At 40.2% G+C, this 12,767-nt stretch overlaps 1 protein-coding gene across 3 annotated transcripts; it reads left to right on the forward strand.

Annotated features, from left to right (window-relative positions):
- Positions 1–6,382: 6,382 nt before the first annotated feature.
- blk (BLK proto-oncogene, Src family tyrosine kinase) lies at positions 6,383–12,528 on the forward strand. 3 transcript variants are annotated; one of them, XM_068342149.1, is made up of 14 exons: positions 6,383–6,516; positions 7,250–7,341; positions 7,434–7,518; positions 7,682–7,712; positions 8,052–8,145; positions 8,246–8,347; positions 8,454–8,557; positions 8,641–8,790; positions 9,174–9,326; positions 9,409–9,588; positions 10,248–10,324; positions 11,081–11,231; positions 11,637–11,768; positions 11,907–12,528. In XM_068342149.1, the coding sequence occupies exons 3-14, from the start codon at positions 7,435–7,437 to the stop codon at positions 12,107–12,109; spliced, it is 1,461 nt and encodes a 486-aa protein (XP_068198250.1). In that variant the 5' UTR covers positions 6,383–6,516; positions 7,250–7,341; position 7,434; the 3' UTR covers positions 12,110–12,528. The 3 variants fall into 3 exon arrangements, with proteins under 3 accessions (XP_068198250.1, XP_068198252.1, XP_068198253.1); XM_068342151.1 differs by having other exon boundaries at positions 8,249–8,347; XM_068342152.1 differs by lacking the exon at positions 11,637–11,768.
- Positions 12,529–12,767: the final 239 nt, after the last annotated feature.

Here is a 12,767-nt window from a genome sequence, read left to right on the forward strand (position 1 = left end):
ACGCTCATACCTACAGACAATTCAGCGTGACACCTTCATCTAAGCTGCATGTTTCTGGAGGCTTTTTGGGAAAAATGTATTTCTTTATTAAAACAATACAAATCTATACATGTATATGAGTATATATGTATATATATTCTGGTTAACATTGCACTATTTTTGAAATCCAGAAATTTCTAATGATATTGTATTTAAATATTAAAATTACTTTTGTGCAGATGCAGGTAATATTTTAGTGCTGGATTCAAAGAGAAAAAGTGAAAGGTGATTAACGTCATTGTGAATAAATGGACATGATGTTAAAGTGACAAATGGATTTCTATACAAGATTAACATGAACATATTGGAAAGTCATGGGAGTGATGTATAACAATAGGCGTCTCCTGTTACTCTGCTTTACATCATTCACCAGTTTATCAGGAAGAAAATACTTCATTCTCTGTAGTACAGAGGTTTCATTATTGCTGCTAAATGTACTGTACTTATTCTCTGAAATTAAATGTACTTTAAAGTAATGTCATCTATCATTCTTTTGTAATGCATGTATATTCAAAGTGAAAATGTCACATTCACGTTTCTGACTTTTAGAATTATTTAACATGTTCAAAGTTAGATGGTGTAAAGGTCAAAGAAGCATGACTGATGGGTCACTGATCAGGTCTACTGATGTGTCCCTCCCTCATCCCTACTATGTAGGCTGTCATTGAGTGTTGACGTTGGATTAGTTTTGGAGTAATTTAATCATCATGCTTGCAAAACCATCGATAAAACAGTTGAAATGCTACAACGGAGCCGATTCAGTTTGGTGAGTTGTCCAAATTACCTGACAAAATTAAAGACATCAGGGTCTGAGGAAGGACTACATGAGACTTTCCACTGAGACTTCTTTCATTCTCCTTCGACTGCGCGTCCCATCAGACAGCGCTGATGGATTTGCCTCTGTCACACTTTCCATTTTGTAGTCTCATGTGGTCATGTGACTTACATAATTGGTGTCACTCTGATTGACTATGTAATACCACACTGAGGGGCAGATCACTTCTTCTCCAGCTTCTTTATTTGAAGAAAAAGGGCTAGCAGCCCTAGATGCCTTTGTACTACATTTGCTGCCAACATGCAACAGTCCTCTATTGTGAAATATGGATGTAGGCTTATTTCCTGGGAAGTATACTCATTTCCTGTTACAGTACTGTTACAGAAGGGAAAAAATCAATTAGGTTGAATACAGCTTAGCTTGGCACAACACACTAAAAGGGAAGCACCATGAGCCACGATGAAGCTTCTTCCTGTTAGCCAGCGAGAAGGGAACAAGACTCACCAGCAGGAATACTGCAGAATGGAATCTAAATGGAGTAAGCCAATGAGTTAGGTAACTAGCTAATAACTTATGAGGGATTTCCGTTGGCTTCTTTGCACTTCTGCTCCCTTTCACTAAAAAACAGAACAAAACATGTCCACCTGTGAGGAATTTCATAAAGAGTTCCAATATACTTATAATGATGAAAGGTTTTGATATAAACACCTGTCAGAAAAAAAATATTTCCCTTTCAGTAATTTATGGTACCCGAAAGAACCAGTGGACACCCTCAGGAGAGTATGGAACGCACCCACTCATGATGTCATTGTGATGATATTACAGACACCATTTATTGCCTGATACTCCTAGTATCGTGATTATCATCATTAATTATTGTTAGTTATCTAAAAAATATTATTTTCAATAGTGGTAGATTGGAAACATTTTTTTAATACTACCAAAACTTGTGACATTCAGCGCTGCCTTAATTCAGCACCTGCAGGTGATGGTTATTCACCCAGATTAGCTTTTATGAAAAACTTTGCTTTGATGGTTGCAGCATAATGAAGCAGACGCTGAAGGAGATGCTAATCATTCGTATTTATGAGTACATTTCACCAAATCCATCACATAAGTGAAAACACTTGAGATAGGAGCAAAGACGTTTTAGTTCTGCAGGGATCACGACCTTTTTTATGTTTTAAAGACTCTCCTCAGTTCTTGTTCTCTTCCTGGTCGAGATGTTTCTCGAGCAAGTTAGTAAGAGAGTCGTAAACGTCGATCATAGCTGGAGCTGCTGACAGTCATGTCACATTGTACAGGCTTATTTAGACTATATTGTTTAAACTCTCTTACAGTGTGATTTTCTAAATTATAAGCAATCATCCTATTCATCTAATAATATTCATCATGTTCTTTTTCATAATCGTGCTGCACTGTTCACATGTTTGATTGAGATCAAGTCAATCATCAAATCTTCTGGAAAAGCAGAGTTTTGTGAGGAAGCACCTGCCTGCTGGCACAGAGTTGATTCCACGGTAAACACTGGAAGAGTGTGGAACGTCATCCGGAGCACAATAATACGGGGCTTTCCCGCAGCCGTGTTTACCTCAGAGCAACATACCCCAGGAACAGCTGCATGGACGTTTCCCCAACTATTACTGCAGATGTGTCTCACAAAGACTGACATGTACAACTGGGGAGAGAGCAGTTTGTGGAATCTGACACGTCAGTGTCCTGGATGGGTTCATTTAAACATTAAAGACAAAACAACATGCTGATAATTAATGAAATGTTTGACTGTGAAAGCTTTCATTCCTCTATAAATAAACTAAAACATCTCAAATACAAAAGAAATGAATGATTCCAGTTTCTAAAACCAAAAATAACAGATGAATAAAATGTTGTGGTCTAGAGGCGGACAAACAATAGTAAAAGTGAAGGTCTTAGGAGCATCCCAGAGGAAAAACAAAGGTGTTTGTTGAATGTATGGAGGAGTTCTGTTGTCCCTTGTTTAGTGACAATCACTTTGTTTTTAAGGTGAATGGAGGAGAGAACATTTTCACTTCATGTGTGACAGAGAAGAGAAACGGTTCCCACACAGACAGGAAGCCAAAGAGTGGCCTCTCGTGATGTAGAGGGGATCAAACTTAAGGAAAGTGTGTCCTGCTGTGTGTGTGTGTGTGTGTGTGTGTGTGTGTGTGTGTGTGTTTGATGGACAACAATGCATGAGAATTCCTAATTTATTATTTATCTTATGTGTTTCATATTGTATAATGAACGTCTTGCTTGCCAACGCACTCACACAAAAGCACATGTGAGGACGTTTTCAGTTACATCCATGCTCACATCGCTAATGGGAATAGAAAGTTGCTGGTTTCCAGTGGCTCGCCGGCCAGGACAGCGTTAGTCAAGGAGACCCACGCTCCCTGTCTTTCCCACCGTTGTTCAGGTTATCCTGTGGGGCCACTTATGACCCTTCTGCAGGCAGGATACAACGTCTGGGGACCCCAACAGAGCCGAACACAAGCATCCGCCAAGGCCCTGGGAAGAAAACAAGGGCTGATGGAAAACCAGGAGAAGGGAGTATAAAGAGAAACAGCAGTTAGTAACCAGGACGCACTCAATAACACTCACCATGCACCTGCAGCCCCTGTGTGTCTGTGTGTGTGTGTGTGTGTGTGTGTGTGTGTGTGTGTGTGTGTGTGTGTGTGTGTGTGTGTGTGTCTGTGTGTGTGTGTGTGTGTGTGTGTAGTCAAGTGAGGTTGTTCCTTTAGAGAACTACAGCAGAGCACAGTCCCCACACACAGCACAGGTGGTCCAAACAAAAATGTGTGAAGTGTTGCCCAGAGAGTAATATCCCAGGTTGTGTGATGTATAAAGCCCCCCCCAACCCCCCCCCCCCCCATAGGAAACAAACACTTCCGGTGCTGTTAGATTTACTGCTCTCTGCACTTACAGGTTACACCACACTGAATGATATCTTCCTCACGAGGCTCTTTGATTGATGCTTAATAACTTCTAATAGTAATATAGGAGGGAAATCGAAAAGAAAAGGGTCATAATCGTTGTGAGATAACTCAAGGACACATTGTTCTGTGTTTATTGTTTCAATCGCTGAAGAAGAGGGGTGAATTCCCTCTTCAGTGTATTGTGTGGTGAGAAGAGGAAAGACCTGGTTAGCTCTGCTCTATGGTGTGAAAATCCAAAGCATTGTTGTACTTTGATGGACCGACCACACACACCAGCTACAAACATTTTTCCTCCAATGTGGTCGTCTTTGCATCTGCATTCACATCCGCAACCTGTGCAATGCACCAGATGCAGATATACAAGCATCACACAACAAAAAGTCCCCAAAGTGAAAGACTGCATTGAATCTTTTCTACAAAGGAAGGTTCATGTGAGAGTTATCTATGAATTCAAGTTCAAGGATGCAGAGTGTTGTACAGGAATCAGTGGAACAATGAATGAATGAATGAATGATTGAATAAATGAATGAATGAATGAATGAAGTTAGTTCAGTCCAGAAAAGAGGTATATCATAGACTTTGAATGAGTTGAGTGAGGGTCTGTTAGTCTGGCACAGTTTCTGGTTTTACTTGTTGATTTAAATGTTTTGATTCTGGGTGGCTGGGATCAGCTGACATTAACTGGGCCTCCTCCAAAGTCTGGATCCTCCACACAAGGGGAAGGTCATTGGAAGTTGTGACTTAGCCCTAACCACAACTCTAACCCCAACGCCTTTATTTACCCTGCATTGTGTCTTTCTTTATGATGGACAGATCCAAATGAAATGTGTGAACATGTTCATGACAGATTAACACAGAACAGATGACTGTATAAATCCTCCTAATATCTAGACCCAAGGTGTGGATGCACTGATGCAGACAAAAGGATGACTCATCAGTCAGCAAATGTTGACTCGCTGCAGCGTGATGTAGTCATCACCTCTACAGCAGCCTCAATGACTGAATCATAGACATAATGTTGATGAAACGTGCTTCACACTTCACTGTGTCTCATGTTATTAAAAAAAAAAAGAGTTGGAATGACACACTCCTGGGATACACAACTTGAGACAAAAAGGGCTTCAGATGAACCAACATTAAACTTCACATGCTAAGAGCATTCAGGCCAGATAACACTGAGGATGCTCACATAGCCTCGCTGCCAAAATGCATGTACAGTTAAAAGCTGAAGTAAAATCAAAACAACGATTTTTTCCCTCGAATAGAACGAATAGAACACAGTCCTTTTTAAAATACTTCTGTGACATCTTTACAACCCCTCCCTTAAATAGAAGCATATCATATCTGAGAATTAAACCACTAATGTCATCAGGGGTGTGACTTCTCCTCTCCTTTTCAATTGTGGTCCAGGAATTTCTCAACATCTTGCCTTTGACTTGAGAGAAAAGTTGGCCAATTGCTTAAAATTGGTTTACTTTATAGCAGTCAGTTTAAAACATGACCGTCTGCGCCCTCTAGTGTTCAAACTGGGAAACAACAATGAGTAGACTTTCTGTAAAGGGACGGGTCACCCCCAGGAACTGCTGAATGTGGCCAGAGTTACACAGAGACATACAGTAGGCATGTAATTTAAATTAATTTCACAATTGTTTGTAGCTCAAATATATACAGACACGAAAAAGAAATATTAGAAATAAGAATAAAAACATTTGTGTCCTCCTGAAAGGCATACAACACAAAATCTCACATGATAAACATGTAGTTTAGACTTTTTGAAAGCATCACTTTAATTGTGAACATGGAAATAAAAGAAATCCTTCTAAATGCCGCTGTATGCAGATACTTTAATGTTAATTCTCCATCAGACAAACAGACAAAACCCCTCATCTGTAAAAGATAATTTCTGAGGGTGTACAGTAGAAAACCTTTGTTTTTATTTAATCTGACTGCACATGTTTTGTGATTTTCCTTCCCCGCCATGGAGCACAGATGCAGATGAAGTGATGAATAACCATGAGGCAAAGATTGTGGGAGATCATGGAGGAGGGGAGGTAACAGTATTTGGCAAACCAAGCTCCACAGTAGAGCTAAAAAATGAACTGAGGCTAATAATAAAAGACAGGTTATCATAAATGATAATTGTCATCATATTAGTCATGAAGCCAGGTTGACAAATTGGAATGCCCCTTTGTACCCTCCAGAAATAGTTCTTTATTATGTAAAGATTTTACTTTACTGAGATACGATTACAGTGTTTTAGAAATGCTACCTCAGTTCTATGATGTGGAAGTGAACAAACAGAGACTTGAACCACCAGAGACACACAGGACAGACCAGAGGAACACGCCATTCTGACCCACACCTGCTCTAACGCCATGCCAACACACACAGTGCAGTGCAACAGTCGTCACACAGCAGACCTCATTTCATATGCAAGGATATTTGCATTTTAGAAAAATATCACTGGTTACTGATTAACAAAATGATGCAGTCTTAATGTTTAATGAGCTGGAGAGGTGTTTACAGTAAAGTCTATGGAGGCCCCCTTGTGTACGAGAGAGAGAGAGAGAGAGAGGGAGAGAGAGAGAGAGAGAGAGAGAGAGAGAGAGAGAGAGAGAGAGAGAGAGAGAGAGAGAGAGAGAGAGAGAGAGAGAGGAGTGATAGTGACAGACAGACGGCTGGTTCTCAACAAGGAAACAGACGACATGCTGCATCTGTTGGACATCTGAACACACAAACAAGTTCAAGGTATTTATATCTGTAGAGTGTTCATCTTTTTGTAGACCGCTGACACAATACTGATGAAATGAATTATTATACTGTGAAATGGGAATTAGTGATTGTAAAATATGTATATCATATGTTATATATGTTAATGTGTATGTACGTACAGTATCATGTATACATGAACCTCCCTCCCCACTGTGGGACTAATAAAGATCTATTTAATCTAATCTACACCAAAAACAGATGAATTCAGAAGTTTATAGTGACTCACCGTTTATTCACTAATGTATTAGAATTCCAGGTTTAGCTAAAATCTTTGATCGATGAAAAAAGTGGTTCCGTCTTGTTGTGTTGACAGACAGCTGATCACAATTAAAAAAAAAAAAGCGAACATAGCTAATAACATTTGTTAATTAACAATTTAAATTTTTTTAAAATTGGAAATTGCAACTTTTTGGCTCAACTGAGTTTAGTCAGCGTCTATCTAAAGCCTGAAGTATCCCTTAAAACTGTCTTTCCAGGATAAGCACTAAGATGAGAATGAAAAATGTGATTTCACAATGATGCAAAAATACATAAAATTTTACCAGTTTGTTCTTCTATTATCACTGCATGGCAGCTTTTGAAAAAGTACATGTAAACACACCACTTCCTCTTATGGGAAGCAATGTGTTAGACGAGCATTTTTTAACTAACACATTAAAGATCAAGGGACTCTCCAATGGTGATGCAACGGTTCTGTCTGACTTTTCAGTGCCAGATATGAATGTACCGACTCACAGGATCAGCGACGGGACGGCAGGAGACTGAAGACTGCTTCAGTGAAAGCTCATGAAGCTTTATCAGGTCAGAATGGAGATGTTGTGGTTCTGTTAGGTTCTTAGCAGGAACAAGTAAAGTGTAGCTCTGTATCACTGAAGAGATGTCCTTACATGTAGGATGGGCTGCAGCTGCAGTAACCAGAAACAAGTAAAAGACAAAAACTTCTACAAAGGAAAAAACTCTCTATCATCAAATCACATAGTAAGTAGATCATGTCAAGAAAAAACCCCGCACTTTAAACCCCCCCCCCCCGCCCCCTAATTTCCTGGGACTTCACATTATTCTACTTTAATTTAAATTATTTGAATTTTTTTTCTCACTGACTGACGCATTTTGAATGATTTTTTTTGGTTTACTTTTTCAGGCAAGATCTGGAAACATCTCCTCAGATAAGGGTAATCACTGACCACAACACACACACAGATCATTTACTGAGGGCAGCAGGGCCTGTGTCTGAGCCTGAGAGGGTCCTATGTGTATGATTAAAATCTCTCCTGGATTTCCTCCTTTGTCTTCTGGGAACGAGATCATATTATTCATGCAATGAAATCTTTTTGGTGCCACAAACACACAACTAAAGACTCTTCATTCCTCCTGGAGGAACAGCTTTAAACTTTTGAATTCAGATGTGTTATTCTGCAGGATCCTTCCTCTATATTAATTTGTCGTTAACACATCATTATGATCTTATTGTCAGGTCGTGTCCACTGAAATAACTTTGTGCTCTGTTTCAGATGATGCTCTCTTTGTGGCACAGTACGATTTCAAGTCCACCAATGAGAGCGATCTTCCTTTTAAGAAGGGAGACAAGCTTAGAGTTTTACAAGAGTAAGTCGCTCTGGTGGTGCTTGACATTGTGCATCCAGCAGCAGTGAAATAAAGGATGCGTGACGATAGTATATAAAAACATCTGTCACGTCTGTTTTAGCAGAAATGGAGAATGGTGGGTGGCTCAGTCATTGGTGACTGGACAGGAGGGCTTCATACCATGCAATTACGTTGCCAGGGCAGATACGCTGGAGGTGGAAAAGTAAGAAGAACATCCATACATTCTCTGGAAGACACACAGTTTATATATTCTAAACAAATGTTTTAAATTGTTATATTAAGTATATTTTGTGGAAACTTCTCCACAGATGGTTTTTCAGTGACATTACCAGGAAAGAAACAGAACGACTGCTTTTAGCCCCTGGAAATAAAAAGGGAGTCTTTCTTGTTCGGGAGAGTGAAACCAGTCCAGGTGACCATCACAGAGAATTTAATCTGCAAACCTCACGGCCTTGCATCCAAAACAAGTTTCTATATGCGTGTCGCTCCTTTCAGGGTCCTTTTCCTTATCAATCAGAGATCATGTGATTGAGCAAGGGGATGTGGTAAAACACTATAAGATCCGCTGTCTGGACAAAGGAGGGTTCTACATCTCGCCCTCCAAGTCGTTCCCAACCCTGCAGGAGCTGGTGAAATACTACAGTCGTAAGTAACAAGCAAAAGACGTTTTATTAGCTGTATGTCTGCAGAAATCGTAAGTCGACTGTGTGTTGATTTAATTTGAATGCAGATTCAGGTTATTTCTGTGAATGATGATATGTCTGCACTGAGAAACACGAGGAAGTAGGACTGTTGCAATGACTTTTGCATTTCCTGTGTGAGATGTGATAGCCGTTCCGTTCCTGTGACTTAAGATGACAAGATCAGATCTGAAGGAGGGTTACCAACACACAGCAACCTTTAAGAAAGAAAGAAGTAGAAACCAGCCATCAAATGAATTTTATTTAACAGGAGCCCATCAATCTGTTACTGTCATGTCAGTAGTTGTTATCACTGCAGGTCACATTGGTCACAATGTTTGTGTGCAGGCAATGCAGATGGATTGTGTCGGCGGCTCTACGCCCCGTGTAAAGCAAAGGCCCCCCAGCAGCCGTGGGCACACGATCAGTGGGAGATTCCAAGAGAAAGCCTGAAAATGGTGAAAAAACTGGGGGCCGGGCAGTTCGGAGAAGTGTGGATGGGTAAGAGGATGGAAATGTCGTGTTTTTGGTCAAAACAGTAGAATAAAGTGAATTAAGCACCTGGTTTCAACCCATGCAACAGGTTACTATAAGAACACCCAGAGAGTTGCCATCAAGACCTTGAAGGAGGGAACGATGGAGCCGGAGGCCTTCCTCCAGGAGGCCAACCTGATGAAGAAGCTGCAGCATGAACGTCTGGTGCGCCTCCACGCCGTGGTCACCAAGGAACCCATTCTCATCGTCACCGAGTTCATGGTGAACGGTAGGACAGAGAGGAGAGGAAGAGAATGAGCGATCATTAAACACCCCTTTTCCAGGCCGAGGTCATAGGTCCTGCTATTGAATGGGATGAAAATAATAAAATGTGTCATATTAGGATTCCAAGTTTAGTTCAAACAACATGTTCAGTTTACTGTAAAACTATAAATCACACTCCAAAGCAGAAACTAGATTAATTTGATGTCCAATCGATCCAATTTAATCATTACAACTCTGAAAACAATCTGAATTCCTGCAAAAACCTGTTGCTCTGTTTTTAAGCAAAGCAATGCAATAATTTCAGATTAATTAAAGGTGAAGCTTATAATAATAAAATCATTGTGAGAGAATTAGAAACCTCATTGTTCAGTCAGGGATGTAGGCTGGAGGGCAAACTAAGTGGAACACCAGAAAGCTGATGTCCACACGCTAAAACGTCACAACAACCTCTGGGTGGTTTGTCCTTTTGGTGGGGTACACCCTGGCTAAAGCGCCAGCCTCCAGTGTAACAATGACACTTTATTGCAGCAGCAGACAGACGTGGCCGCTTCCCGCTTGTCTGTTTCTGTAACCAGTCTAATTTTGGAACATCAACATTATCTGCTTGAACATGTTTTGTGTCTCATGGTGACGGAGTTGTGCTTCTCCTTTTCTTGAATACAGGATGTCTTCTTGACTTTCTAAAAACAGATGAAGGAAAACGCCTAAATCTGAATAAGCTAATAGACATGGCGGCACAGGTGAGAAACCAAATTCTACTAACAAAACTGTAAAGACATGACAATTTACAGTTTTGTGTATTGCATTTGTTATTTTTATGACCAGTGACCAATGTACTATTTATCTATTAGTTCAAATAAATGTAAGAAACATTTTTCTACTGGTCTGCAACAACTTCTCTATTTTTTGTTGTTCTTCTTGCTGCTGCTGTTTGTTTGTGAGGACATTATATTAACGCTACATTGGCTCATTAAGACAGACAAGCGGCTTGAAAAACATCTGTTCTAGTGTGGGCTTGTGTGACTTTGACAGTCATGATCTGAGTAGACATGGAAACTGCCAGCAGTAGCTGTGTGGTTTCTGTGGCGGGACTTTTGCTCAGCTTGGCCTGAAAGCCCCACCCAATGTCAATTATTAACATCCGGACAGGAAGTCACGCTCTTTTCCATCATCAGCGAGCTCCCCCACAACTTTTTTGACCCTCAAAAAAAAAAGCGTTTTCACTTCCTGAGTGTTGGTGCATCCTGTTAAAACCACTTTGCTGCCGATACACTTATTTTTCTAAAGTGCACATGCTCAGCTGAGACTGTACAGACGTTTACAGTATATTTATATTTACCCTATGTATTCAAGCTGTTGAATATAAAAGGAATCATTGTTTTACTCTCTGGCATGAATCAATGAATTAACTTTATTTTCTTGTCTTTTTGTTTATTACCTGAAAACCCCTCCAGAAGCCATGTCCAACTATCCCTCTTTTATTTCTCATGTGACAGATAGCTGAAGGCATGGCGTACATCGAGAGGAGGAACTACATCCACCGGGACTTGCGTGCAGCCAACATTCTAGTTAATGAAACTATGCACTGCAAAATAGCAGACTTTGGTTTGGCCAGGATTATCGAGTCGGAGTACACGGCCCACGAAGGTGAGGTGTTGGCAGTGTTTCTTCATATCTGACAATAAATGCACCTTAGAGCACAGCCAGGATTTTAGATGTACTGGGGTCAGGAGGTCAAGTTCATTGAAGAACCTGTCATCACATTTTTAGCAGACAATTCTAAAATTTAAATGAAAACACCCATCATTTGTTATTTTTGTAGAATGTAAATCTCCCCAAGATACAAGATATAAAAATACTGCAGACATGGCCTCTGCATCCTCACTGCGTCCCTGAATGCATCATTGTCTCAAACAATCTGATAATGCTGATGTGTCTCTTATAATGTATGTCATTTCATGTTATGGCAGCTGTGTGATATAGTAAAAATAATATGAATCTTTAAATGCCCAACGTTTCCAGAAAAGGATAAATTCTCTTTGTGACCATTAGGTGCTAAATTTCCCATCAAATGGACGTCTCCAGAGGCCATTAACTTTGGCAGGTTCAGCATTAAATCAGATGTCTGGTCTTTTGGGATCCTCCTCACAGAGATAGTCACCTATGGGAGAATACCCTACCCAGGTAGGAGAAGTGAGAGCTGAATAAAATAAGCCGCAAAAAAGTCTGGTGTGTTGGATTCAGAAGGATATACGTCTTTATTAATGTCAATATTAATATTAATTCATATTAATGCAGCTTTTGGTTTTTTTTTGTCATCAGGGATGACCAACCCAGAGGTGATCAGGAGCCTGGACCGCTCGTACAGGATGCCGTGTCCAGACGGATGCCCCAAGGAGCTCTACGACATTATGAAGATGTGCTGGAAGGAGAACCCTGAGGACCGGCCCACGTTTGAATTTCTGCAGAACACTCTTAATGATTTCTTTACCGCCACCGAGGGACAATATGAGATGCAGCCGTGATGAAAGACTTTTCTTTATCTGTAATCACGGCTGTGTATGCTCCTGGTAACCTGAACAATGTCCAAAAGGGAGACGTGAGAGAATAAGGATCAAGGATGGGAGCCTGTCAAGCATCCTCATCATGCAAAGTCAAAGTTGGTTTGGAAACATTCAGGATTTCCACACAAAGATTTATTGTACTGGCTTTATGAATATGGAAATACAGGAAAGATGGAAATACAAATGCAGCATAAGTGAAAAGGCCTTTGGCCCCGAGGAGGCTGGCACACACAGAGCGATGGGGGGAACATTTGCATGGTACAGAAAGATCAGCCTGAGACTAAATGCACAACATTTTGCACTTTTTTTTCATTTCAACATTGTTTCATAAAATTGTAAGAGAAATACCAATGCCTACACGTTTAAATAAAATTAGCATCATCAAAGTTGTTGTTTGTTGTTGTCATAAAACATTCTTCACACTAATTCCATTTCAAATTTTCGGTGGCCACAATCACTTTTTGTGGTGTGTTGTTTGAAACAGTGACTGCAGTATTTCTCATAAATAGTTTAATAGTTCACTGAGAAGTGGAACAACCTGATACTGCATTTAATGCGCTAAAGAAAACACCTAACAGGAGTGGATTTTTATTTCAAGATTTTCTTCATTGGGCAGTAA

Source organism: Antennarius striatus, chromosome 19 (genome assembly GCF_040054535.1).
Source record: "Antennarius striatus isolate MH-2024 chromosome 19, ASM4005453v1, whole genome shotgun sequence".
Taxonomy (NCBI): Eukaryota; Metazoa; Chordata; class Actinopteri; order Lophiiformes; family Antennariidae; genus Antennarius; species Antennarius striatus.

Bases quoted from the DNA above. Each gene is read 5' to 3' on its own strand.
- blk (XM_068342149.1), top strand. From the start codon at position 7,435: ATGGGCTGCAGCTGCAGTAACCAGAAACAAGTAAAAGACAAAAACTTC. The intron at 8,558-8,640 runs GTGACCATCACA...CGCTCCTTTCAG, and splicing joins GGAGAGTGAAACCAGTCCAG to GGTCCTTTTCCTTATCAATC. The intron at 11,232-11,636 runs GTGAGGTGTTGG...TGTGACCATTAG, and splicing joins GGAGTACACGGCCCACGAAG to GTGCTAAATTTCCCATCAAA.